This window comes from Neofelis nebulosa, chromosome 8 (assembly GCF_028018385.1).
Source record: "Neofelis nebulosa isolate mNeoNeb1 chromosome 8, mNeoNeb1.pri, whole genome shotgun sequence".
In the NCBI taxonomy this organism is placed as follows: domain Eukaryota; kingdom Metazoa; phylum Chordata; class Mammalia; order Carnivora; family Felidae; genus Neofelis; species Neofelis nebulosa.
The window spans coordinates 127347272-127372310 of NC_080789.1; the positions used below are offsets into that span (position 1 = coordinate 127347272).

The window sequence follows — 25039 nt, forward strand, 5'->3', positions numbered from 1 at the left end:
TAGGTTCGTGGTTGCCTAGGGTTGGGAGAGCAGTAAAGTAAAGGGGTAAATGGGCAGTGATTATTAATGGGGCAGAGTTTATCCCCAGGAGAATGCAAATGTAGAACTGGGGACAATGTTAGATACCTCAGTTGCCGTGGTACTGTAAGTTAAAAACAACTTTCCAAGGGGCCACTTGATAAACCTAAAAAGAACCTTACCTTTGTACCCGTAACCCAACTTCTAAAAACATATCCTAATGACATAATGAGAAACTTCGGCAAATATCTATGTACAAGAGTGTTTGTTTCAATAGTATTTTTAATCAAAATAAGGTGGAAAAGGTAGAATTAGCAAGCAACGGAGGATTAATTGAACTTCATATGGTACATCTATATGTTAGAGTTTTATGTATGCATTAAATTCAATGTTTTAAAAGAATATTTAATCACATAAAATGTGTGGTTATGTTATTTTATGTTAATAAAAATTAAGTTACAAAAGATCATGCTCAGTATGATCCCATTAATGTTTTCACAGTGTCATTAACCTGTAAAAAATGACTGCATAGGGTGCAGTAATAAGTCTTTTAAATATTTTGTTTATAGCGCTTTGCATTTCTCTGTGGAATGGCTTAGAGTATATATTTCTATGCATATATAATTAGAAAAAAACAATGATATATAGATATGTATATCTAACAGTCACTAAACTCTTAACTAATGTTGTTTGTGTGAATATTTAAAAATGTTGTTCAGTGAATATTAAGGAATTTCTCACTATCTCTCCATGGTAGGAGTCCCTTATCTGTACATATGCATTAAGTTAAAACAGGGTTTTGCAGGATGCCTGGGTGGCTCACTGCGCTCAGCATCTGACTTCGGCTTGGGTCGTGATCACTCAGCTTGTGAGTTCGAGCCCCGCATTGAGGTCTGTGCTGATAGCTTGGAGCCTGCTTTGGATTCCGTGTCTCCCTCTCATTCTGCCTCTCCCCCATTCATGCTCTGTCTCTCTCTGTCAAGAAGTAAATAAACATCAAAGACATTTTTTTAGAGTAGGGTTTTGCAAAAGCAGTGTGGTTGACATTTTGGGCCAGGTGACTTTTGTCCTGGTGGGAGGAGGGGAAGGTGTGGGTTGCCCTGAGCACTGGAACATGTTTAGCAGGACCCCTGGCCTCTCCCCACTCCATGCCACTAGTGCACCCCAGCGTTACAACGAAATGTTGTCTTTACGTCTTGCCCAGTGTCCCTGGCAGGCAAAATTGTTCTCAGTCTGTAGTCACTGAATGAAAGGAGCCATTTTATAAAGGAAGAAAATTCTGGATTGTTTGAGAGCGGGATTTATCTATTGTGGAGATCTACCTGTTTTCTCATACCGCTTGCTTTATAACTAGGGTAAACATGGTTTCATCAGGACACCAAGTTAAATAGCGACTTACCAAAATAGCTCTTGACTCTTCTTTTAATTTCTATGTACATTGCATGAATCTGCATTACATTTTTGTCTGAACATTGAGAGCACTGATCACTCGTGTTGCTTCTGATTCTAACGCTGGTTGTTCCGTGCTCTATGCAGCTCGCTCAGCCGTAACGGGTAGCTGTGACAGTGATGGCCTTCACATTATCAGAGGCTCCAGCTTCTCTTCTACGCCTTTTGCCACCATATGTGGTGACGAGATCCTGCCTCCTGTCACCATCGTAGGCCCGGTGCTGTTCAACTTCTACTCAAATGCATACACCACTGCCTTGGGATTCAAGCTTGACTATAAGATAACCCGTGAGTAGCTATAAAGATATTGTCTGGAATTTGCTTCTTTTCTTGAGTCATTCCCATAAGGAGTTTTAATGGTGATTCATACATCACTACTTGAAGACTCAGACACATTAAGGGGAAAAATTATCAATTAGATGCCTGCTCTACAAATACTCAGGCATTTTCTTCAAAAATCAACACAAAAAACAAAAAAATGGGGGGAGGGGACCTTTTCAATGAACTTTGGGTAGAACTACTCTTTGAAAACCAAATGGAAGATTGGGATTTTTTTTGGTAATTTAAGTTAGAATTAACGTTCCTGCTGTCTTTAGTTGTTAGTGTATTATATAAAGGTGACTTTTGGCCTCGACTATCCAGATACCTGTTTCATTTCTCCAAATCACTTTGCTAATGTGAAAAGCAGTATTTTATGATTTAGAAAAAAAGTTGAAGAGAATATTGTTGTGATGTTCTGTTCGGAAATAATTTTTAAATAAATACAAAAAGCATAAGGTCTAATAGAAAAGAAAAGATTGATATATTCAACTCTGTTATAATTTGCAACTTCTTTATTTCAAAGGCAAAGTGAAAAGGCAGGTCATGGATTGAGCAACGACCTTGGTAGCTACCAGGATCTTTTCATTCGCTATAGACGATTTAATCATGTATTTGAAAACCATAAGATTATGTTTCCCTATTTTCAATAGTCTTTTCCTCTCCTGCAATAAACTTGGTCAGGTCACTGGCCATTTTTAACACGCCATCCCAGTTTCAGTAACATGGGCACACAAATCTGGCCAAAGCTTTGTTTTGTTATGTCTTTACTTGACCAAAGGTCATTGCTAAAGTTAAATCGTTTTCTTTCACTGCCCCCCATCCACAGAGAAGACTGGGAACTGACTCATGAAAAAGGCTTCTACAAGTCATTCACATTAGCTGTGACCTGAGTCCTAATAACCCCATTTGTAAAGTGTGGCTCTGTGTGGTTCCGTAGGTCCATGGGCACAAAGAGAATGGATGTGGGCACAGTAAGCATTCCTTCCCCCAGTTGTCTTGTTGAATGAAGAGGAGCATCAGGTTGTTTTATTCTTGTGGCATCACTGGTGTTTTGGGGACTTAGATGCTGCTTTATGTTCTTCTAGTTTTTAATCTCTCCTTTTCCCCAAAATACTGTAGGTAAGCTTTACCGTATCTATGATGAGAGTCTCATTTACAGAGTGTTGACTTTAAGATTTCAAATTCTGACAAGGTACAAATTTGGGGGCTTGGGGACATTGATAAGCTTTCAGAGACCAAATAAATGTGTATAAGCTGAAATAAAATAATGGTTACACAAATCTTATGTTTAATTCACTACATTTGTCTCCAGAGGTCTGAATGTGTGAATACTTGTGGGCATGTAGAGAATTGCCTTCCTTGAAAAATGGGCTTACCTGAGGGACTATAAACTGACCAAGCAAGCAGCCAACCAACAAATAACCTTACTAACCTTAAATGGCAGCTGTAATTTGTCATTTATAAGAGATGTAAATGGAATATATCTATTGGCATTATATAAACCATAGAGATATCATCAAAATATACTAACATTGTAATTTTGGGATCATAAGATAAACATAAGCCTTTCTCGCTGTAAGGAGTGGGGCACTTTCTATCATTGTGTGGCATAATCCAATCCTCCTTATATGTAAGGCCAAGCAAAAATAATAATTTTATATTTTTAATAATGGGAATTGATTCTCTTTTTATGGCTGTTGTTTTTTGATTAATAGAAATAACTGAGGGCTCTGGGCTGTTGATTGCTGGAGTTAGGGTGGGGAGTAGAACTAGCCTCTTCATGCTTGCTAAATTAAAGACCATTACTCCAAATTTGGGCAATACAGTCCTTACCAGTCTCGCAACTAAATGAAAATACAAAGGACCCAAAATATATGCATCTGAGCCCATGAAAGGAACTAACCTTGAAAGTTCTAAAAACTATTTCCAACACTTCACCTTATAATAGTCTATCTTTGACAGAGGAGACTCTATATTTAAGATCTTTAATCTGTATTAAAGATTTCCAGATCACAATCCTTCCTGGGTTCAGATGCTCACAACAAATCTGCATGCCTTTTCTAAGCTTCCAGTTATCTCTGTCATCCCTCTCAATCTGTCAGTTAAACATAGGGAAGGGGCACTTGGGTGGCTCAGTTGGTTAAATGGTTGACTTCAGCTCAGGTCATGATCCCACAGCTTGTGAGTTCGAGCCCCATGTCGGGCTCTGTACTGACAGCGTGGAGCCTGAAGCCTGCTTCAGATTCTGTGTCTCCTCTCTCTGCCCCTCATCTGCTTGTGCTCTGTCTCTCTCTCTAGCAACAATTATAAATAAATAAATAAATAAATAAATAAATAAATAAATAAATTTTAAAAACTTAAAAAAAAAAAAAAACCACGTTAGGAAAGGAAAGGGTAGTTATACCCCAACCACATGAAATGTTCTTTCTCATTATTTTCATTCTGGTCATTAATTTGACTCAGACTCATTCTATTCCAAGATGTGTCTTAAAGTATTCTTCCCTGCTTCTACTCCCTTACTGTCTCTTTCTCTGAGCTCAGTGGAACAATCAATATTATTTGTAAACAACAACGAAGGGGGGGTTGAGTTTTTTAACACAGATGATTGTTATATCTCTTAGGGGAAAAGGTACAATAGAAAGGATATCTCAAAATTATTCTTTCATACTATGAGTAATACTTGTTCTCTGTTTACTATTGCAGCCTGTGGCGGTGTGTTCAACTTCTCCATCGGGGTCATCAGGAGCCCTGCCTATGCACATTCAGACTACCCCAACAATATATACTGTTTGTACACCATCATCGGCAGAGAGGACAGAGTAATTCAGCTCAAGTATGTAAGACAGATGTACCTTCTTTAAAATATGTTCAGCTCTATTTACGGAAAAGACAGTCCTTCACGATAAAGAACACTGATTCTTCTTGGAGGTATATAAGGGAACCTCGAGGAAGGGAGAGTGAAATTTTTGTTGAGAGTGAAGTATAAATCCAGGAAATGGGTGTCCTTCCTCCCACACAAGCCAGTAGTGATTAGGGAGAAAAGCAGGCACTCCGCCAGTGAAAATGAATATTATAATTTTCCAACAGTTTCCAAAGAGCCTCGTATAATGGGTTGTAAAATTATAAACCTGTCTTGGGAACAGCAAGACAAAGTAGTATCCATTTGTTGGACACTTATTATATACACAAGGGACTTTAATTGACACTTCACTTAATTCCCTTCTTTCATTCTGAAAACAGTCATATGAGGTATTTATTATTAAACCCTGTTTACTGATGAGAAAACTGGGGCTTAGAAGGGTCAAATAACTTTCTCAATGTGATATGCTATTAAATGAAGACTCAAAATCTGGATTCACATCATATTTTCTCCCAAAGCCATGTCCTTAATATTTTCCTGAGCTATCTCTTGAAGGGCAAATATTTCCTGACTACTTAAGAAGTGTATTTTTATCCATGTATCAGAACACCTCTAAACTGGTACTATTCAATATCGCCTATATCATCAGTAAAACTGTCCCCTAATCCTACCTACTCCCTGCAGGACTGAGTAAGGGAATACGACCTGCAGTTTTAAGTGATAAAGTTCAAAATCACATTCATCTGAGATGACGTATTTGTAAGTCTTGTATTTCAGTGATATACAGTTTAAGGCAGAAAATTCTGAAAGCTGGTGTGGTTCACAGCAATCTAGAATTCTTTATAGAAGGTTGACGGGCTAGGTTCTCCCCTACCTAGCCCCCCACCACCCCGACTAAATGTTTGTGATCACTTTCATCCCTAAAAACGATATCCTTTCTGCAGTTTGCCTCCAGGGACCTCATATATCAAACGGGTCTTTGGACGTAAAGACAAGTCTCACCCAGCCTGACTGGGTTCCTGTAGCAGACAGTAAGTGGTCTCTAGACTGGATCTTGAAGAAAGCCGATCTCCCCTGGGATTATTTGTAATGAAGCTGTGCCCAAAGGGTGAAAAAGCCCTTTAAGTCCTAGGAACAAAAGAATAAACCAAAGCTGTCAGATGGTCCAGAGCAGGAGGCCTATGAACAGAAGTGTAAGGAGTCAGTCTTGTCATCTGCCATGATGTGACAGCATTTGCTTCTATGTCCGCAGGATTATAGGTGATCTATATACTACATATGTTGATAACGTAGATTTCTGTTTCCTCCCTGGGCCCTGGGCTCATCATAGTCAAAGTCCATGTCAGCATGTTTGGAAAATTATTTATTAGGCTCTTTCCAAGAACCTAAAGCCTATGAAAGAGATACTACCTCAGGCATTAAAGAGGTTGTAGACAGTTGTAAAAGAGGACTTCCTCCACCAGTGCTCCCAAAGTATGCTGGTGACATAAACTTTTCTATCAGTGGGACTTTCCACATATTTTCTGTGCTCTGGGAAAAATGATACAACATAAAAAGCCAAAGCCTCTCTGAGTCTTCTAGGAAACTCACATCTTCATCTTTCTTTGTGAATGCACATTGTGGAAAATAAATGCGTCATCCAAGGAGGATAAAAATAAATGCAGTATTTTTAGAAATGACCTGGCTATTGCTCTGCCCTCACCATCATCATCATCATCATCATCATCAGGACATTAAATATTACATGTGGTTAAAGAAAATAAAGAATTTTTCATCTTGTTCTTAATCACCAGCTTGGAAAAAATTGAACTAATGAAAAGCTTTAAAAGAATTTACCGATCTTTTTTTTTTTCCTTCAGGCTCTTAAAAGGAATTTTCAAATTAGATATTTTCAAATTATTCTGCCGATATGTTATTTATTGTAGCTGCTAGCAAAAAGAAAAAAAAACTGAGAAAGCAGAAGAACTTCCAAAACAATGAGGGAAGAATATCAAATAATTCAAATAGGTTTAAGAAAAAAAATGTTATAGTCAACACACCCTAAAATCCTAAAGATAAACCATGTGGAAAGGCTTGATTGTTTGGGAACTCTGGGATTAGTTCCTTGAAATGACAGAGTGTAGGCCTTAGATCCATATAGTATCTCAGGCCATAAAAGTAAAACTAAGGATGTATCTGTCAGGATAGTTTTGAGTGGTACCAAGCAAGCCCAAAGCACAGTAGCTTCATGAGCTCATTTCTCACCCTCACCTGTATGAGTATGTCCAATGTGGCCTGGTCACTCAGCAGCCTAGGCTGACAGAAGCTTCATTTCTACATTTGAATCCATGGTCCATCAGTGTAGTGGGAAGGCAGTATGGCCAACTGAGTAGTAACTTTTTAAAAACATCTTCCAAAAAGTAATGCATATCACTACTGCTTACATTTCTGTGGCCAAAGCAAGTCTTGGGGCCATGGTGAACCTCAGAGTGTGCACAGATGGGCAATTCTCCCAAACATCAGGAAGGCAGAGAGCTGGAGATATGTGGTGAAGTTCCTATTAACAACCACAGTGATCTTAAATGTCAGTTTTTGCTTATAGCAATCAAATCAGTAACACAGCATATTGTTTCTAATATTTTCTATCAAGTAAAGCATGGATATTCTGCTTCTAGTCTTTGTCTTTGTCTTTTTTTTTTTTTTTTTTTGATTTTTTGGTTCCTTTTGTTCTTTTACAAGAACTAAAGGTATACTGTAATGGAAATCCAAATGGAGAACATCTCAGTATTAACAAGGTTCATTCCACAGGTTTAGTGATTTTGATGTGGTTCCCTCCACCTTCTGCTCCCAAGACTATCTGGCAATTTATGATGGTTCTAACATCAGTAATCCTCTTCTTGGAAAATTCTGTGGGTCCATTCTTCCACCAAATATTAAGAGCAACAATAACAGCATGCTTCTGGTATTCAAGACAGATTCATTTCAAACAGCAAGAGGTTGGAAAACAACTTTCCATCAGACACTGGGTAAGAATTGTGGATATATGAATCTATCTTTCATGACTGTTACTTTTCTGCTTTATTTTTTTTCACCTGACCAAAGTTGCTTTTCATTTAAATTTTGAGGAATAGGTCACATAAAGTTTTGGTTTTAAAAATTACATATGCTGTATTTTGGTTAAAAAAACAATCACTCAATGGAGCGCCTGGGTGGTTCAGTTGGTTAAGCATCCGACTTCGGCTCGGGTCATGATCTCACGGTTCGTGGGTCCGAGCCCCGTGTCGGGCTCTGTGACAGTTCGGAGACTGGAGCCTGCTTCGGATTCTGTGTCTCCTTCTGTCTCTGGCCCTCCCCCACATGCGCTTTGTCTCTGTCTCTCAAAAATGAATAAACATTAAAAAAAATGACTCAACTAATATACCTCTTAGGTATACAAAGGTAAACTCTACGTACACAACCATCTCTAATGAGAACTGAGCCTCATTTTATCACTGACAGAAATGGTGGAATTTTAGCCTAAAAGCAGGCAAGGGCTCCATCAAGGAAAAAAGGCCTCATGACCTGTGTTGCCTTTATCTTTAAAATGATGAAGAACCTTGGGAGGATTTTAAGTAAAAACTGCATGGCCAGACTTGACTTCTTTCTGGAAAGGTGACAGTGGTAGCAGGGTGGAGGAAGGCTGGAGAGGAGGGAACCTGTGACCTGACAAGAAGAAGCTCACTGCAGAATTCTGGATGGGAAAGGTTGAAGGCTCACATTGGCACAGTGGGAATGGAAAATGAAGGAAAGGTAAGAATTCAGAGAAACTGAGAAGGTAGAGTGCGTGGGAAGTACAGTGTGGAAGTTGGTGACATATTGCAGGAGGAGAGGATTTGACGATTTCTGGATAGTGGCACCTTAGGAGGCTAAGATTTAGGGAAGAAATACTCGACTTAGTTTGGAGCAGTTGTGGTTGGAGGCCTCAGAGATACCTAAGTGGAGAAATACAGGAGGAAATTGATCCTCGAGAAGCAATTTGGGCTGGAGAGAATGATCTGGAAGTCTTCTAGAGGTGAAAGGAAAAGCTAGATGTGAGGTTAAATTGAAGACCGTTTATTCCCACTGCGTGTGAGAAGTAATTATATAAAATTGACTCAGAGCTTTGAGTCATTTAAACTCTAAATGAGTTAATCCATTCTGTTTATCTATATTCATAGCGTCAATGGCACAGTATAAGAAAACTTACGTTTGACTCTGCAAAGTGCTTTGATTCCTCCATTTGGATATAGATGTGATTCATGTTCTGCAAATGAACAGCTCACCAAACGAATCACATTCCCTGTGAGTGAAGACTTATAGAGACCTGAGACGTTTTCTGCAATAAGCTTTCTGAGTCACTATTGAAACTCTTTCTTTCTCTTTACCCCATGCTGTGGATCACCTTCATCCCTCTGATACAGAGCAAAGCTTACCTTAAGCTTTCTTTACGTTTGATGTGTCGCTTTTTTGTGCATTTCTTGAGGGAAGCAATTAGACGTTCGTGGTGTGAAGGCTTCCTAACAAAATGCAGACGTCATGACAGATTGTATCAGAAAACCACTTTGCCACCTATCGTACTTGGCTCGATCAACAATAACTTGAGAGCCAGTCTCACGGGCAGACAGGGAGTATTGCCTCAATAGACTTGCCTATGTGAAGTGGTGTGCAAAACGCAGAGGCTGTTTTGAAAGAAAAATTCATTTACCTTTGGAGATTTTATTTTTTAATACACGAAAGAATTCACACATTCTTGCCTTTAGCACAGACTTTAGAATCAAATGACATATATTTGCATTTGTTCTTGCTACCTGCTTTCAAGTTGTTTTCCTTTTTTCCTAATCTATTCTCACATGACTATTGAAATGGTCTTAAAGTGCTCCACGCTGTTGTCATCTGCACAAAGCTTCCCGAGTTAGTCAGTGTTTCCCCAGCCTCGTTAATGACCGTGTTGTTTTTCTGAGCTACAAAGAAGGCATCTGTGGACTTATTGTGATTTGATGGAGTGAAGCAGCACAGGAGGAAAATTCTTGCCTTGTCAGAGGCACTGTTCACGTATGAGCACTTTGCTCTATCAGTCAATGACTGCTTTCCTCTGGTCACGGTTATAGGAAGGGTTCAAGTGCAGGGAACAAAAAGTGGACTCTCATTAGTTGCCCGAGTTGTGTGACCACTGCATTTCATGATCATGACTTTGACCTCTTTTTCATCTGTGTAATTGCCGTTGGCCACTTGGAAATATCTAAGAAGTAATTTTAGGTAATCTTTAATAGTAATTTTTTACTGAAAACCTCGGTGTTACCATTTCGTATTGCTTTGGTCTCACAAAGCTTTCAAGACCACACAGGTGAGTTTGCTGATCACTCTGCATAACTTTTCAATTTTGATTTTTGTTTGTTTGTTTGTGGTAAGGAAGTGGGGGAAAGAGCAATAACATTAGATTGAATTCTAGGGCTTATAGAACCTTTTAGTTACAGATCTGCATTAAAAACAAAAAACAAAAAACAAAAAAACTAGCCAGTAAGCTGCACCTTTCACATCTGTCTCACCCATCGAAAGCCACCCCACTTTTCTGTAAAGAGGGGAAAGAGCCTGTGTGGACCCGACAGTCAACAGTCAACTGAATTTTTGACGGGGGATTTGCGGGTCAGTCCGGAAAACAGTATTTTCACAGAGTAAATAATTGCTGTGAAGACGAGACCATTTTAGCCTGTGACATCCCAGTTTCGTTCATCTTGACACGCACTGGAGTTTTGCACATTCACTATTTACATTATACACTTGACAGTAATTTACTTCAACGTTTCAGAGGTCAGTAAAGAGCCCCATTCGTATAAGTCTGTGATCATAAGGTGAACTCCTTTGTATTGCTGATGGGTCAGAACAAATTTGGGGGAAATATCCTATAGTTTGTGTCAATTACTAAATGTGTAGGGAAATGGGGTTTCCTTCTGTATTCCAGGCCTGTAATGCACAGGGCATAAGGTAAAAAGAAAGGAAGGCAGGTCCTTCATGGGGGCTCACATCTAACTGTAACATTAATCTGCCTTCCTCTCTCTCCCCCTGCACCCCAGCATTCCATGAATAATTCATCCTGAAAGAAGATAACCAGGAAAGGGATCATCCTGGGCTTTAGGGATCTGTGCAACTCTGAAATTATCTGAGTGTTTTCTCAAGAGCGTGCATTGCTTTCCTCTGATTGTCACTGGTATCGATGATCTTATCAAGTTTCAAAAGCCATCAGTCCTGTGGGTTTGGCTGAAATGGGAATGCTGTATATAGTGCAGAATTGACACTTTTAAGTGCCCTATAGTCTGTTCACTTCTGCTAGTTGAGTTTTTGTCCCTCCTTGACCACCAGGGGCTGCTTTGGCCATGACTGTGCTCACATGTATGTCCTGTGAAGCATTTCAGGCTTGCAAATGTATTTTTAAACCATCAAGGCCCCTGTTGCCTTTTACTGTCCCGGTCTCATGCCAGGGTGCTGCTCAGTCAGTCTTACTCACAACATGCTTGTCACGTTAGGCGTCAGGCTTCTAGATACTTGATTAGATCAGGGATTTAAAGTACATTTACTTATGCAGTGCCGTGGTACTTTCATATGTGTTTTAAAGTAATGTCTTCTATAATACTTCAGCAAAATGTTGGGGTCAAAACTGACCCTGGCCTAATTAGGTGTGAGGTTGGTAGGCATTTTGCTCAGCGAGTAGCCCAGGAGAGAGTAAAAAGTGACCCTTCAGGATGACATGTCCTAGAAGGACAAAGACGTCACCCTGGGGAAGATGACAGGATTGGGGACAAGAGGTTCTCTTCCCCTAAGACTGTGAACACTGGATGTATGACTAAAGCTCCCAGCCCCCCTGTTACCCACAGCCCACGTGCTGAGGATGAGGCCACTCCCGGTTGCTAGCTGGGGTGTTCACCATATGGAGAACTAGTCAGGTGGCAATACGGTCAGGTTCACAGACCTTGCTGTGAGACAATGGCAAAAATACCAAAGTGCATGTTTAACAAGGACAAAATGAATCGTGCTCCACAAGATGGGAATGTGCCCAGATGGGAAGAGCCATAGACAGGAAAGCAGGTGGCCATGACATAAATGCTCCATTGCATCGTTGTCTGGTAAGATGCTTTAGAAAGGTCCTGTAACATTTTTGAGCTCCATTTTTATCTACTGAAAAAAGAAAAGTTTGAAACATTATCACTTTCTTTCTTTTAAGAATGTGATGGGGATAAAGTAGCTAATCCCTGTGCACAGTTCCTTAGATGTCAAAGAGAGAGGCTGTTATGTCATCAGAAAGTAATGTTGAGGTCTTGGATTTCTGCAAGGTTGCGTGACCTTCCCCACCCTATCTCCAAGGTGGGGAAGAGGTGTGTGTACAGCTGGGGTCATTATCATCAACAGGACCGCTCCAGGGTGCCTTGATCTTTTTGTTTGTTCTTACTCACTTTGCACTGAAATCTAACTAGCAAACCCTAATGTTTGTTTTATAACTATAACTGAAATCAAAAGCTAAATTCTGGTTAAATGCTAATGCCTGGCAGAGGTCTAGCACGTAATACTCCACCACTATTGGCTGGTTGACTGTTCTGAAGAATAAATGGGCACATTGCACCTCCTTAACAATTACCTTATAGGTAATATAAATGATAGACTCTACATTATTATATCTAGATGCGCCTCCTTCCCAATCATGGTTCATACAGTTCAGCTGTGACTCAGGGTGGAAACTTGGATCATTTTCATACCAAGAGAATCAGGACTTCTAGATGACACTCAACCTTTGGGTCATGTGCGTCTGCTCTCTGGATTTTTGCCCACTGCCGTAACATGTGGAAAACGGCTCCCTAACATGCTGAAAGAAGGCACCAGGAGCAGTGGGAGAGAGCCAAGGGAGCTGAACTTGACTTTGTTTGTAAGAGGGGACAGGAGAAGAAGGAAAGGGAGACTGACAAAGGCAACGAGAGTTGCAGCCCCAAAGATGGAAAATATAGTCAAAACAGATGGAGAAAAATATCACAACATGTCAGAATCAGACTCTGGTTTCTAGTTATTTCTTAGTTTCACAGTTTTGGTGTTATGTTTGGACGTTGAGAGGCACTCTAAAAATCTGTAGCTAAACAATAAAAGAATAAACTTAAGTATATCCAGTAACTCTAAATATTGATATGGGTACGTTTCCATGTGCTTCCTGACAGCCAGATAAAAGCTGCCAAACCATATTACTTTTAAAAGTACAAATACAATAAGAGAATTGAGTTACAACTTGAATAATTTTATAAATCATTCCTCTAGTAACTCTCAGTTTAGCAATAATGAGGGTATTACTCGAAAGCACTGGCGTTTGTCTGTTCTTTTAATGTCATTTGCTCCCTCTGATGAAGTCTGAGAATGAGGTGAGCTGAAATGGTACACCCATTTGTAGAAAATTAGACTAAGCTTATTTCCGCCCTTGTTAAGCCTTCTAAATTTCACTGTTGATTGGACTTCCCTTGAGAGATGATGTCAAACCCAAGGTTATCTGCAGTCTCTTCTTGGTGGGTTTTGCTGAGAAGGTTTTTTTGCTGAGCCGAGAACGCAGGGCTTCGATAAAGAAAACAACAATGCTTGGTTCACCAAAACCTTATGAAAGCAAGTAGACAGGAGTAAAATTCCAGGTCAGTAAAAGGAAAGGAAAGATTTTTATTAAAATGTATTCCAACATCAGAATCTGTGCTCCCACCCCCACCCCCACCCCCACCTCTGCAATGACCTGATTGCTGTGTCTGGTCTCCAAGAGTAGAGCTGTCACTGGGGAAATAAAACCAGTTGGTGCTGTGGAGACCAAGCTGAGTGACAAAATTGAGTTAGTGGTAAACCGTAAGATAACACTGGGAAACATTCAGATGCACAAGACCTGGAAAGCAATTATTCTGCATAACCTAAACCACATAAGCTCTTCTCAAAATGGAACCCCGCCTCATCGCAGGTGTTCTCAAACCCAGGTGCTTTGAGTTACATTATTTGTAACCATAGATCCCCTATAATAATTATCATCCTTACTCAGAACAGCTTGACTTTGATGTAGCGTTTGCAGGAGCATAAAAGCAAACTATCTCTGGTCAGCAATAAACACTTAAAAAATTCTTTGGTTATAAATCAGTTCAGAAACAAAACATCACTAGGACCATGGAGCTGTATTCTTCTTGTCATTTTATACACAAACAAATCTGTTAATGTGCAGTAGCCGTATGTTCCTCTCACTCCCAAGTGAAGACATCACAAACTCCCAAGGCATGATGACAGTGGCCACCTGTCCCGGAGCATCCATTATGCTCTGGATGTAGCACAGGGGCTTTCCCTGGATGGTCTCATCTAATCTACACAACTGCCCACAAGACAGGGACGGTCCCATTTTACAAAGGAAGAAATAGGAAGTTAAGAGATTAAGTTATTTGTCTGTGGTCAACGTGTTGTAAGAGGCAAAGCCAAGCTTTGAACCATGTGTAATTGTCTCCCAGATTCGCCTTTTTCCTAATCAACCCACATCATCTCTGTGGCAGTCAGTAAACATAGCCAGGGACGAAGAGGGATTCTGGGGTGAGTTGTCTGACAGGCAGGTCATGTCTCTAATTCCTGTTTGGGGTAGACTGAGCTACTTTTCTCTGCTTTCATCTTCTTGCTGCTACCTGCTTTCTAATAACAGCATTCCAATTTGTACCGAGCCCCAAATAGTACATTAGCCCATAGGCTATATTACATAAACAGTGTGTGTAACTACAGCAATCATATTATATCATATCTATAAGATTAATATTATATAATATTTGTATTATAATTTTATATTCTAAAACAGTTATATTTTTGTTATACTAGGCTATATTTACAATTTATAAATAAATATATAGTCATATATTTAATACTATATATTTGTAATGTTTATATTATAAGTAATGTTTACATGAAATATCATGTATTAATATATAACATATATGTATATGCAATATACATTTAATAGATGTATATTATAGCTCACAATACATATTATATTAGTATAATTCTACAATATCACAGAATATATGCCATAAAATAACATTGTCTTCTGATGTTGACAAGTAAATGTCGCATCTGTTTTATTGGCTTTCCATGGCATTTTGATAAAGAATTAGCACAGTTATGTGGAATACAGTTGCATTGGAATGTAAGGGTAATAAATCTCTGTGTAACAAATAAAACCTAGCCCCAAATTATGCCTTCCAATTTAGTAAAATTCCTTACCACAGGATTCTGACAAAATGAAGTGAGTTGGACATGTATTTTTATGGTTTAGCCCTGATTGGTACTCTTATAAAGATGAGTTTATGAAATGAGGAACTAAGTCACAAAGACATTACGTGACTTGCCAAGGTCACTTAGCAAGTCTTGAGCAGAAGTGGGAAAGTAATCCTTGTCTCCATTTTGTCTCCACCAGAGTAACAAAAGTTGAAATATCCTGAGCACAGTGCACAAGCTAATATATCAAGAAGAACAACCAAATGGTTCTGTGTCCCCATTTAAATGATTTTTTAAAAAGCTGTGGGAAACTTTGTCTGGCTTTATGAATTCCGTAAATTCTTTTATATTACAATCTATTTTATGACGGTTAAATAGTGCTTTGCTATTAAGCCTGCTCTCTCCAAACAGAACATTTAAAGATTTTTTCTGACTTTGATTTTATAATTGTCAATGTTAAGTAAATAAAGCCATCCTTCTGTTATTATTTTATTGAAGAACAATTGACATACAATATTGCATTAGTTTCAGGTGTATAGCATAGTGTTTCAGTATTTATATACATTACAAAATGGTCACCACAGTAAGTCTAGTTACCATCTGTCCCCATACAAAGTTGTTACAATATTATTGACTGTATTCCCTATGCTGTGCTTCACATCCCAATGTCTTACTTTTTTTTTGTAACTGAAAGATTGTACCACTTAGTCCCCTTCACCCACTTCATCCAATCCCCTCACTCCTGCAACTATTCATTTGCTCTCTGTATCTATGAGTCCGTTTGTTTCATTTGATCATTTATTTTGATTTTTTAAGTTTTTTTTTAACATTTTTTCATTTTTGAGAGACAGAGAGAGAGCAGGAGCAGGGGAGGAACAGAGAGAGGGAGACACACAATCCGAAGCAGGATCCGGGCTCTGAGCTGTCAGCACAGAGCGCGACATGGGGCTTGAACTCACGGACTGAGAAATCGTGATCTGAGCCAAAGTCAGCAGCTTAACCGACTGAGCCACCCAGGCTCCCCACATTTATTTTGATTTTTAGATTCAACCCATAAGTGAAGTCATATGGCGTTTGTCCTTCTCTGTCTGTACTTATTTCACTTAGCATAATACCTTCTAGGTCCAACCGTATTGTTGCAAATGGAAAGATTTCATTTATTTTTTTTTATTTTTTTATTTTTTTTTTAAGATTTCATTTTTTTATGAGTGAGTAATGTTCCAGTGTGTGTGCGTGTGTGTGTGTGTGTGTGTGCACGCATCTTTGTATGTATATTGCTCATCTTTATCCATTCATCCATCTGTGGACATTTCTTTTGCTTCCATTACTTGGCTGTTTTTTAAATTTTTTTTTTTTTAATGTTTATTTATTTTTGAGACAGAGAGAGACAGAGCATGAACGGGGGAGGGTCAGAGAGAGGGAGACACAGAATCAGAAGCAGGCTCCAGGCTCTGAGCTGTCAGCACAGAGCCCGACGCGGGGCTCGAACTCACGGACCGTGAGATCATGACCTGAGCCGAAGTCGGACGCTTAACCGACTGAGCCACCCAGGCGCCCCCGTTACTTGGCTGTTTTAAATAATGTTGCAATGAACATGGGAGTGCCTGTGTCTTTTCAAATCACTGTTTTCATTTTCTTCAGATCAATACCTAGAAGTGGAATTGGTGGACTATAGGGTAGCTCTGTTTTTAATTTTTGGAGGAAACTCCGTACTGTTTTTCACAGTGGCTACACCAGTTTACATTTCCACCAACAGCGCAAGAAGCCTCCCTTTTCTCCATATCTTCGCCAATGCTTCATTCTTTCTCGTCTTTTTGCTAATAGCCATTCTTTCGGTGTAAGTCGTACTTCTTTTATATAGTGTAGTTTGCAAATTCATGTATCCTCTGTTTTACAAATGATTAAATTTGCTCTGCTTGCTGAAACCTAATACTCAGAGATTAAATTTTCTTAAGTAATAGACCTAACATGATTTATCATTGCAAATTTTTAGCTACAGAAGCATTTTCCACTGCTCAGGCGGTGTTTTAAATCTTTTAGTGATGTTTTATTGTTATCCTGCTAATTGTCTCTTGACAATCAAATATGCCGTAAAAATCAATTAAGTTAGCTTTAAAAACAGGTTAATACATAGGACAAAAACGTTGTTTTGTATACATCGAATACGTGTTTATAATATAATAACAACTCTATAAATCAAGAAATATGTTTAATTCCAAGAATTCCCCTTGTAAACTCAGCATAGATGTGAAGATCCACCTAATAACTATTTACATTTTCTATTCATTCCTTCATTGTTTATTCAAAAGTATTCACCAGCTACTTGCTGTGTAGGCAGTGAACTTCTCTTGCGAATACAAAGATGAACTGAACAAGATCCGTATTCTTGAGAGGTTGATTCAAGTTAGGAGGTGCCTGGGTGCAGTTAAGTATCACTTGATTTTGCCTTAAGTCATGATTTCACGGTGTGTGGGATCGAGCCCTGCATCAGGCTCTGTGCTGACAACATGGAGCCTGTTTGGGATCCTCTCTCCCTCTCTGCCCCTCCCCTGCTCGTGCATACAGGAGCTCTCTCTCTCTCTCTCTCTCTCTTTTTCTCTCTCTTTCTTTCTCATTAAATAAAGTTTTGTGTTTTTTTTTAAAGTAGAGGAGTTAGGGGGTCCTGGGTGGCTCATTCGGTAAAGCATCGACTTCAGCTCAGGTCGTGATCTCACGGTTTGTAAGTTCAAGCCCCACGTCAGGCTCTATGCTGACAGCTCAGGGCCTGGAGCCTGCTTTGAAATTCTGTGTGTGTCTCTCTCTCTGCCCCTCCCCCATCTCTCTCTCTCTCTCTTCTCTCTCTCTCAAAAATAATAAAATAAACATTTTTTTTAAAAAAGTAGAAGAGTAAGTAATTGTAAATTTGGGATAATAAGTGCTTTTTGACAGAAGAATGTGCCAAGGACAGTGGAGGCAGAAAAGAAGGACCTGTGTTTCCTTGGTGTTGAGTAAAAAGGACACAGGATTGTTAGAGAAAGCATTACAGAGTGTGAACCCTGAACTGTAGTGTGATCGTTAACAGTGTAAGCTCTAGGGGCGCCTGGGAGGCTCAGTCTGTTAAGCATCCGATTTTGGCTCAGGACATGACAGTTCATGAGTTCAAGCTGCACGTCAGGCTCTGTGCTGACAGCTCAAAGCCTGGAGCCTGTGTTGGATTCTGTGTCTCCCTCTCTGCCTCAGCCCCACTTGCGCTCTGTTTCTCTCTGTCTCTCAAAATGAATAAATGTTAAAAAAAAATTATAAAAAAAAAAAAAAAGAGTGTAAGCTCAGGAGCAAGACTTCCTAGGTGCAAACTCAGTTCTTGTACATCCCAACAAGTTTGGCCTTGGACACTTTTCCTCTCTACATCTTGATTACCTCATCTCTGAAATGGGCATGCTAATAATAACTACCTGATGAGGTTGTGGTGAAGGTTAGACTAAAAAATTCCCTGGCATTCATTTAGCATGTAATAAATCTTAGCTTTAAATGGTACTGGCTTGGGAGGGTGAAAAGGCATTCATTGGGAAAACATTCTATGAAGAAGGAGAAACACGTATCATGTTGTAGGTCATGCCATTTCAGAGGCTACAGACTGATCGGCACATCCTTTGGTGATGCTTTGGGATATAAGGTGGAGAACAACTTTATTCTTCTTTGTCAAGATCATTTTAAATATTCAAGGGCCTATAGTTTTCCATTTAAATTTTAAAATGAGCGTGTTGGTTTTTTTTTTAAGTGAGCATTTTTTAATAGAAACAGAAAGATCTTGCTGGGGGTTTGATAAGAATTACATTAAACCTGTGCATCAATTTAGGAATAATTGACATTGTTACTATGTTGTGTCTTCCAGTCCATGAACATGTATGTCCCTCCGTTTAGTTAGGTCTCCTCCGATTTCTTTTATCATTTTGTCATTTTCAGCACATAGATCCTGTGTGTGTTTCATGAAGTGTATACCTAAGGATTTAGTTTTCTTTGGAGCAATCATATTTTTAATTTTGGTTTCCATATGTTTATTATTCAAATATAGAAATGTGACTGACTTTTATGTATTGTTCATATATTTTGAGTTCTTGCTGAACTCAGTAGTTTTTGAATTTTTACGCAGATTCCTTGGGATGTTCTACATCTGAAAATAGTGGCAATTTGGGGCGCCTGGGTGGCGCAGTCGGTTAAGCGTCTGACTTCAGCCAGGTCACGATCTCACGGTCCGTGAGTTCGAGCCCCGCGTCAGGCTCTGGGCTGATGGCTCGGAGCCTGGAGCCTGTTTCCGATTCTGTGTCTCCCTCTCTCTCTGCCCCTCCCCCGTTCATGCTCTGTCTCTCTCTCTCTGTCCCAAAAATAAATTAAAAAAAAAAAATTAAAAAAAAAATAGTGGCAATTTTATTTCTTCCTCTCCAGTCTGCCTATATATTTCTTCTTGCCTATTAACTGTCAAGAATTCCAAAATGATGTAGAACATGAGTGATGAAAACAAGGTATCCTTGCCTTGTTTCTGATCTTACAAGGAAAACATGTAGTTTTTCACCATTAATATCATGTTAGTTGCAGATTTTTATAGATACTTTGTGTCGAGAAAATTCCTTTCTAGTCTTAGTTTGCTGAGGGTTTTTATCATGAAAGCAAGTCGGATCATACTAAATCCTTTCCTGCAACAGCTGACATGATAATATGATCAGAACATTTGATTTAGCAAATCATTTTTAAAACTTCAAAGTTAGTGAGACTAATTCTCATGAAATGCATGTAGACTGATGATGCATACATAAAGTGTTTTCAGTAATATCTAAATAATGCGAAATTAGTAGAAAGATAATGATAAAATTCTCCTAAGTTTGTTATACATTGTATTACTCTTTTTCTAGTGACTATAGCTACTGATTAGTTGCTGAAATTACCCTTCTTTTAGTATTTTAGTTTTATGCTTCCCAAGTATTACCAGACTAAGTACATATTCTAAGTTAAATTAGGCTGGGTCTCAAATTAGGATTTTTACAATGAGTCCAATTGAGTCACGTTACCAAACACAAACAAATGAAAACAAGAACACATAATTTGTGTTACAAAAACCACTAAATTGTTTTTCTAGTATAACATAAATATAATACCTAAAAGGTCATGCCTGTTTGAGGTTAGGGGGGTAGAAAAATAAATCCAATCTGCTTTTAGAGAAAAAGATGAAACACGTTCATCTGGAACCTAGCTGAATTTTTAAAAATGAATTCATGGCTTTAGGGCAATTGAATAATGCAGCTTTGAAAATCACAGATTTATTCCAAGAAAGGGTTCTGGAGCACTAGCCCTGTGTCCTGTGTGGTTGAAGGGAAGCTAATCTGGTGCACCCCATTTCCCTGAAGCACCAGCTTTAAAGGGTTTGTGTTCTGTTTCCTGTGCTTCTATCTGTTTCCTTTAACTACCGGCTAAAGCCCCAGCTGGCTCACTGGGGAACAGGAAAATGCTTGAAGTCAGGCCAGTCTTTATCTGTAAGTATGGCTTCCCGTTTGCCATGTGTCCAAGTGGTAGCCGTCCAGAGGCAGGCAGAGATCCTATCCAGAAGACCTCCATAGCATGTCAGCCACAATGTAACGTCAGCCACAAAAATGTCAATCCTCATGATAACTATTTAGAAATGTATCTGTCCCCACTAAAGGCTTCAAGATGTTTTGTCTTAGATAATATAACTATTTTGCTTTGTCAGATTTGTCCTGGCTTGAGCTTCATTCTGAGGTTTAATTTCCTGGAGGGAAATAATTTAGGATTCGGTTACTGATTTTTAATTAAGTAGAGCTCAACCCACATTTCACTGCTTACAATGGGTTTATATTTCCACTATTTCTGTAGCCAAACGTTTTCTTTCTCTAAAGAAGTAGCTCTTTTGTAGGAAGTGTTTCCAACGTGGAGAAGACGGTTGGAGTGGCATTTGTTCTCGGGCTTAGGGAGTGTCGTTATAGAGCGTTTCCGACAGGACATGACTGATGAACTGGGTGCTGATGGATGAGAGTTTGCTGGATGGTAGAATGTGTGTAGTAACAAGGAAGATGATGGATTTATGGTGCTAAACGACATGTCAAGGTTAAGGGTTGATACTAGTTAAAAAGGACAGGGAGATTTAAAAATATGAATATAGTAAACAGATATTAATTTCTTGGGTATGAAACTATTTCACAGTCACAGAGTTCTTCGTGTTATGTCATGTTTTTGCTGAACTATACAAATCCAGAACTGGGGGGGTGCCTGGGTGGCTTAGTCGGTTAAGCGTCCAACTTCAGCTCAGGTCATGATCTCGCGGTGTGTGAGTTCGAGCCCCGCGTCGGGCTCTGTGCTGACAGCTCAGGGCCTGGAGCCTGCTTCCAGTTTTGTTCACGCTCTGTCTCTCAGTAATAATTAAATGTTAAAAAAAAAAAAAAAAGAAAAGAAATACAGAACTGGTAGTGTGGCAAAGCACGTTTTTGGTAAAGGATCCTTCTTGGTTAATATTTCTCTCTATATTTCCCCAAATACAAACATTTATGGTTCCATTTGCTGTAGGAGGAGCAGAAGCACAGAGCAGTTGTACCATGTTTAAGTACTAAAGTGGGGGGATAGGGCAACTATACCCATTTCCTTCACCAAACAAACACCGAAAGGTGTTTACTCATATAATATTATACTTATGTCAATTATATTCACTCATATTAATATATTACTCAAATATAGTATATTTGAGTATATAATATTATTCAAATATAATTTTTTTTTTCAACGTTTTTTTATTTTTGGGACAGAGAGAGACAGAGCGTGAACGGGGGAGGGGCAGAGAGAGAGGGAGACACAGAATCGGAAACAGGCTCCAGGCTCCGAGCCATCAGCCCAGAGCCTGACGCGGGGCTCGAACTCACGGACCGCGAGATCGTGACCTGGCTGAAGTCGGACGCTTAACCGACTGCGCCACCCAGGCGCCCCAATATTATTCAAACATAGTATGAATCATAGAATTCATTCACATAATGTTATGCTTACTTCAGTTATTTGAATATTCTGGCCAGGATTGTCTGAAGACCGTGTTAATTCTCCTTTTTTAAAATTCTGTGTGTATATTCTGTGAATTAAGCAATGCACTCTATTACAGTTTAATAACTCGAACCAGCCATTTGTGTTTTGGTCGGCTATTGCCACAGCAATGCTGCATAACAAATCACCCAAATTCAGCGCTCATCCCCACAGCATGTATTGTTGTCACTTGGGGCTCATCAGACTCGTCGTCTGCCTGTTCCAGGCCACAGAAGGACGGCACTTGGCTTTATATTTCAGAGCGCGTTCAAGTCTGCTCTATGTGACCCCGCTTTGTCTTTCACCAGAAGCTACCTAGGGCATGAGCTCCCGGTGGATGGCGCACAGGAGCACCAGCCAAAAACCACAAAGCCCAAAGCCCACTTCAGACCCCTTCCTACTTCCAGCCCATTAATATTCTTAGGTCACTCGGGCAAGCCTCACATCAGAGCACAGAAAAGTAAACCCTGTCCATTCTAATGAACTGCCAAGAGAGAGGCTAAAGAGTTAAGAATCATCCATTCGATCAGTCAGTCTGTGACAGCCCACACCAAGGAATTTTGTGTGTTTGCTTTTGGGTTCCCTGGAGGGAGGGTGTGTCTGTCTTATGACCTTAGTCCTGGGGGCACCAGTACTGCTGAATATTAAGTGTGTATAAGAGCCCCCACTCTGCCCAAGTACAGTCATCATTTTGCCCTTATTAATCTGTTAGTAACAATGAATACACAAGTGGTACTAAGACAGTTGGAGCTTTTTAAAAATAACAGTTAATTTTTAAATTTTTTTTTTCAACGTTTTTTATTTATTTTTGGGACAGAGAGAGACAGAGCATGAACGGGGGAGGGGCAGAGAGAGAGGGAGACACAGCATCGGAAACAGGCTCCAGGCTCCGAGCCATCAGCCCAGAGCCTGACGCGGGGCTCGAACTCACGGACCGCGAGATCGTGACCTGGCTGAAGTCGGACGCTTAACCGACTGCGCCACCCAGGCGCCCCAAAAATAACAGTTAATTTTTAAAGCTGACGCAGGAACAGAATAAAGCCCAGCAACACCAGTTTCCCACATAGAAACCTCCGCGTGTTACACCCTTCTTCTCCCCAGCCCACACCATTGGCGTGTCCCCTCTCCTGGTCTTACCTTCCTCCGTCCATCCTGCTCCCTTGCGTGAGATGCTACCATCAGATAGGGTTTCCATCAGATGTGATTAGAAAGTGCATTCTGACCCTTCCACTCTTCTAATCTGAAACCTTTCAAATGCATCCCCATTATGCACAGAATGCACACGGTTCTCAAGGTCAAACTCAATGATCTTGACAGTTGAGGCCCTCCCCAGAACAGCGAGTCCTGTTTCCCAGTCATGTTATTCTCCTTCATGGACTCTATCGTTGTTACTAACAGAACCATGCTTTCCTATGCATATAACCCAAATCCTTGTACACTTCGCCTTTGGTTGTGAAGTTCTGAAGGAACCTAGACGTGCCAATACCAATCCCATTTCCACACGGTCTTGTCCTGTTTATCCTTCAAGACCCAAATCAAATGTCACCTCTTCCTTGGACGTTCTACATCCTTCACAGCCCGAAGTAATCTCTCCCTTCCTGCAGAACTCACCAGACTTTCCTGCCTCTTATATGGCGCCTATTATTTTCTGAATTGTATTATCGTCATTTATCTGTCTTGTCACTGCTGTTGGACTACCATTTATTTTTCCCCCCTCAATGTTAAATATGTTTCTTTTGACTATTAAAACAATATTTAATAAATACATTTGTCAGTTCATTAATACCCTAACTCTTCCCGGTTAGGGGAAGTTGTTCTTCCCTGTTTTGCGTGTCAATCAGGTTAAGTGGTTTTCTTTTTCCTTTGTTGATGTTTATTTATTTTTGAGAGAGAGGGAGAGAGACAGAACATGAGCAGGGGAGGGACAGAGAGAGAGGGGGACACAGAATCTGAAGCAGGTTCCAGGCTCTGTGCTGTCAGCACAGAGCCCAATGCGGGTCTCGAACTCACAAAACATGGTTCGTGACCTGAGCCAAAGGGGGACGTTTAACCGACTGAGCCACCCAGGCACCCAGGTTAAGTGGTTTTCTTAAGTAACAGTCAGTCCGCATTGGATACAAAAGCTGTGCAAATTCCAGCTCTTTCTTTAGTTTGCGGGCCTGTTTCACACGAGCAGAATCATTAGCAATATGAAGTTCAGCCCTGGGCATTGCTTTCTTTTCAGAATAATTTTGTCCTAGATACCATCTATGGGTTTATCAGGGATTGGGCCTTTGGATGCATTTCAACTCTAGGAAACATCTGACTGTGCAAATAATCTATCATTTTACCTGACTTAGAAGCTCTGGACAGGGCAGCCTGACCTACTAAATAATGCACCTGTACTGAGAAACACTGCACAACTGATACCCTCCTCATTTCAGGAGGGCTGCTGTGTTTCCACTTCCTGCCGAGCTCCAAGTCCAAAATACTGGTGCCCCCTAATGTCGAAAGCAATCCTTTCCCTGTTAACAGATCAATAAATACAATGAGACGGATAAATGAAAGGCCAGGGTCAGTGAGATTCAACTTTGGAACTAATAATGATCTATATTTGTGCAGAATGTAAGCTTTATGAACACTATTTTGGACCACTTAATCCCAATTCCTACTAGGGTTGTTTTGAATTTAGCTCATGTGCACGGTTTCAAAATCATCAATAACTTTGTCTTCCTTTTACTCTCTTCTGACGTCACTTCTGAAGTAATTGACTTGGACTATGAAATGGACAAAACCAAGTCCTATGTTCTGATAATGTTGTTCTATATGTTTTTGTAGTAGAACTTTCTGTCACCTTGAGAGTATTCTTTATCTGTCGTTTGTATTTTTATCATGAATTTCAAAGTAGACTTTTTTTCCCCAACTAAGTTCCTTTTCAGTTTCCCTTTCTTTTTGGAATAAAAATCACACATGTAGAGTGTTTTAATATAAACTGGACCTTAGTGTTAGATGTGTGTTAGGTGAGTGTTAGTAGTGTTAGATGTGTTAGTGTTAGTATGTGTTAGATAGTGTTAGATGAGATGCCCCTCAGCCTCTTTCTGACAGATTATTTAGTAA

The 25039-nt window shown here is 39.8% G+C and overlaps 1 protein-coding gene across 2 annotated transcripts in view; it reads left to right on the plus strand.

Moving 5' to 3' along the window:
• Positions 1-25039, plus strand: part of CUBN (cubilin) — a 278970-nt gene that overhangs the window by 231415 nt on the left and 22516 nt on the right. For both annotated transcript variants that reach the window (XM_058681796.1, XM_058681795.1), the window contains exons 57-59: positions 1555-1755; positions 4492-4621; positions 7436-7653. In XM_058681796.1, the coding sequence (XP_058537779.1) occupies positions 1555-1755; positions 4492-4621; positions 7436-7653 (549 nt within the window). The remainder of the gene's footprint in view (positions 1-1554; positions 1756-4491; positions 4622-7435; positions 7654-25039) is intronic.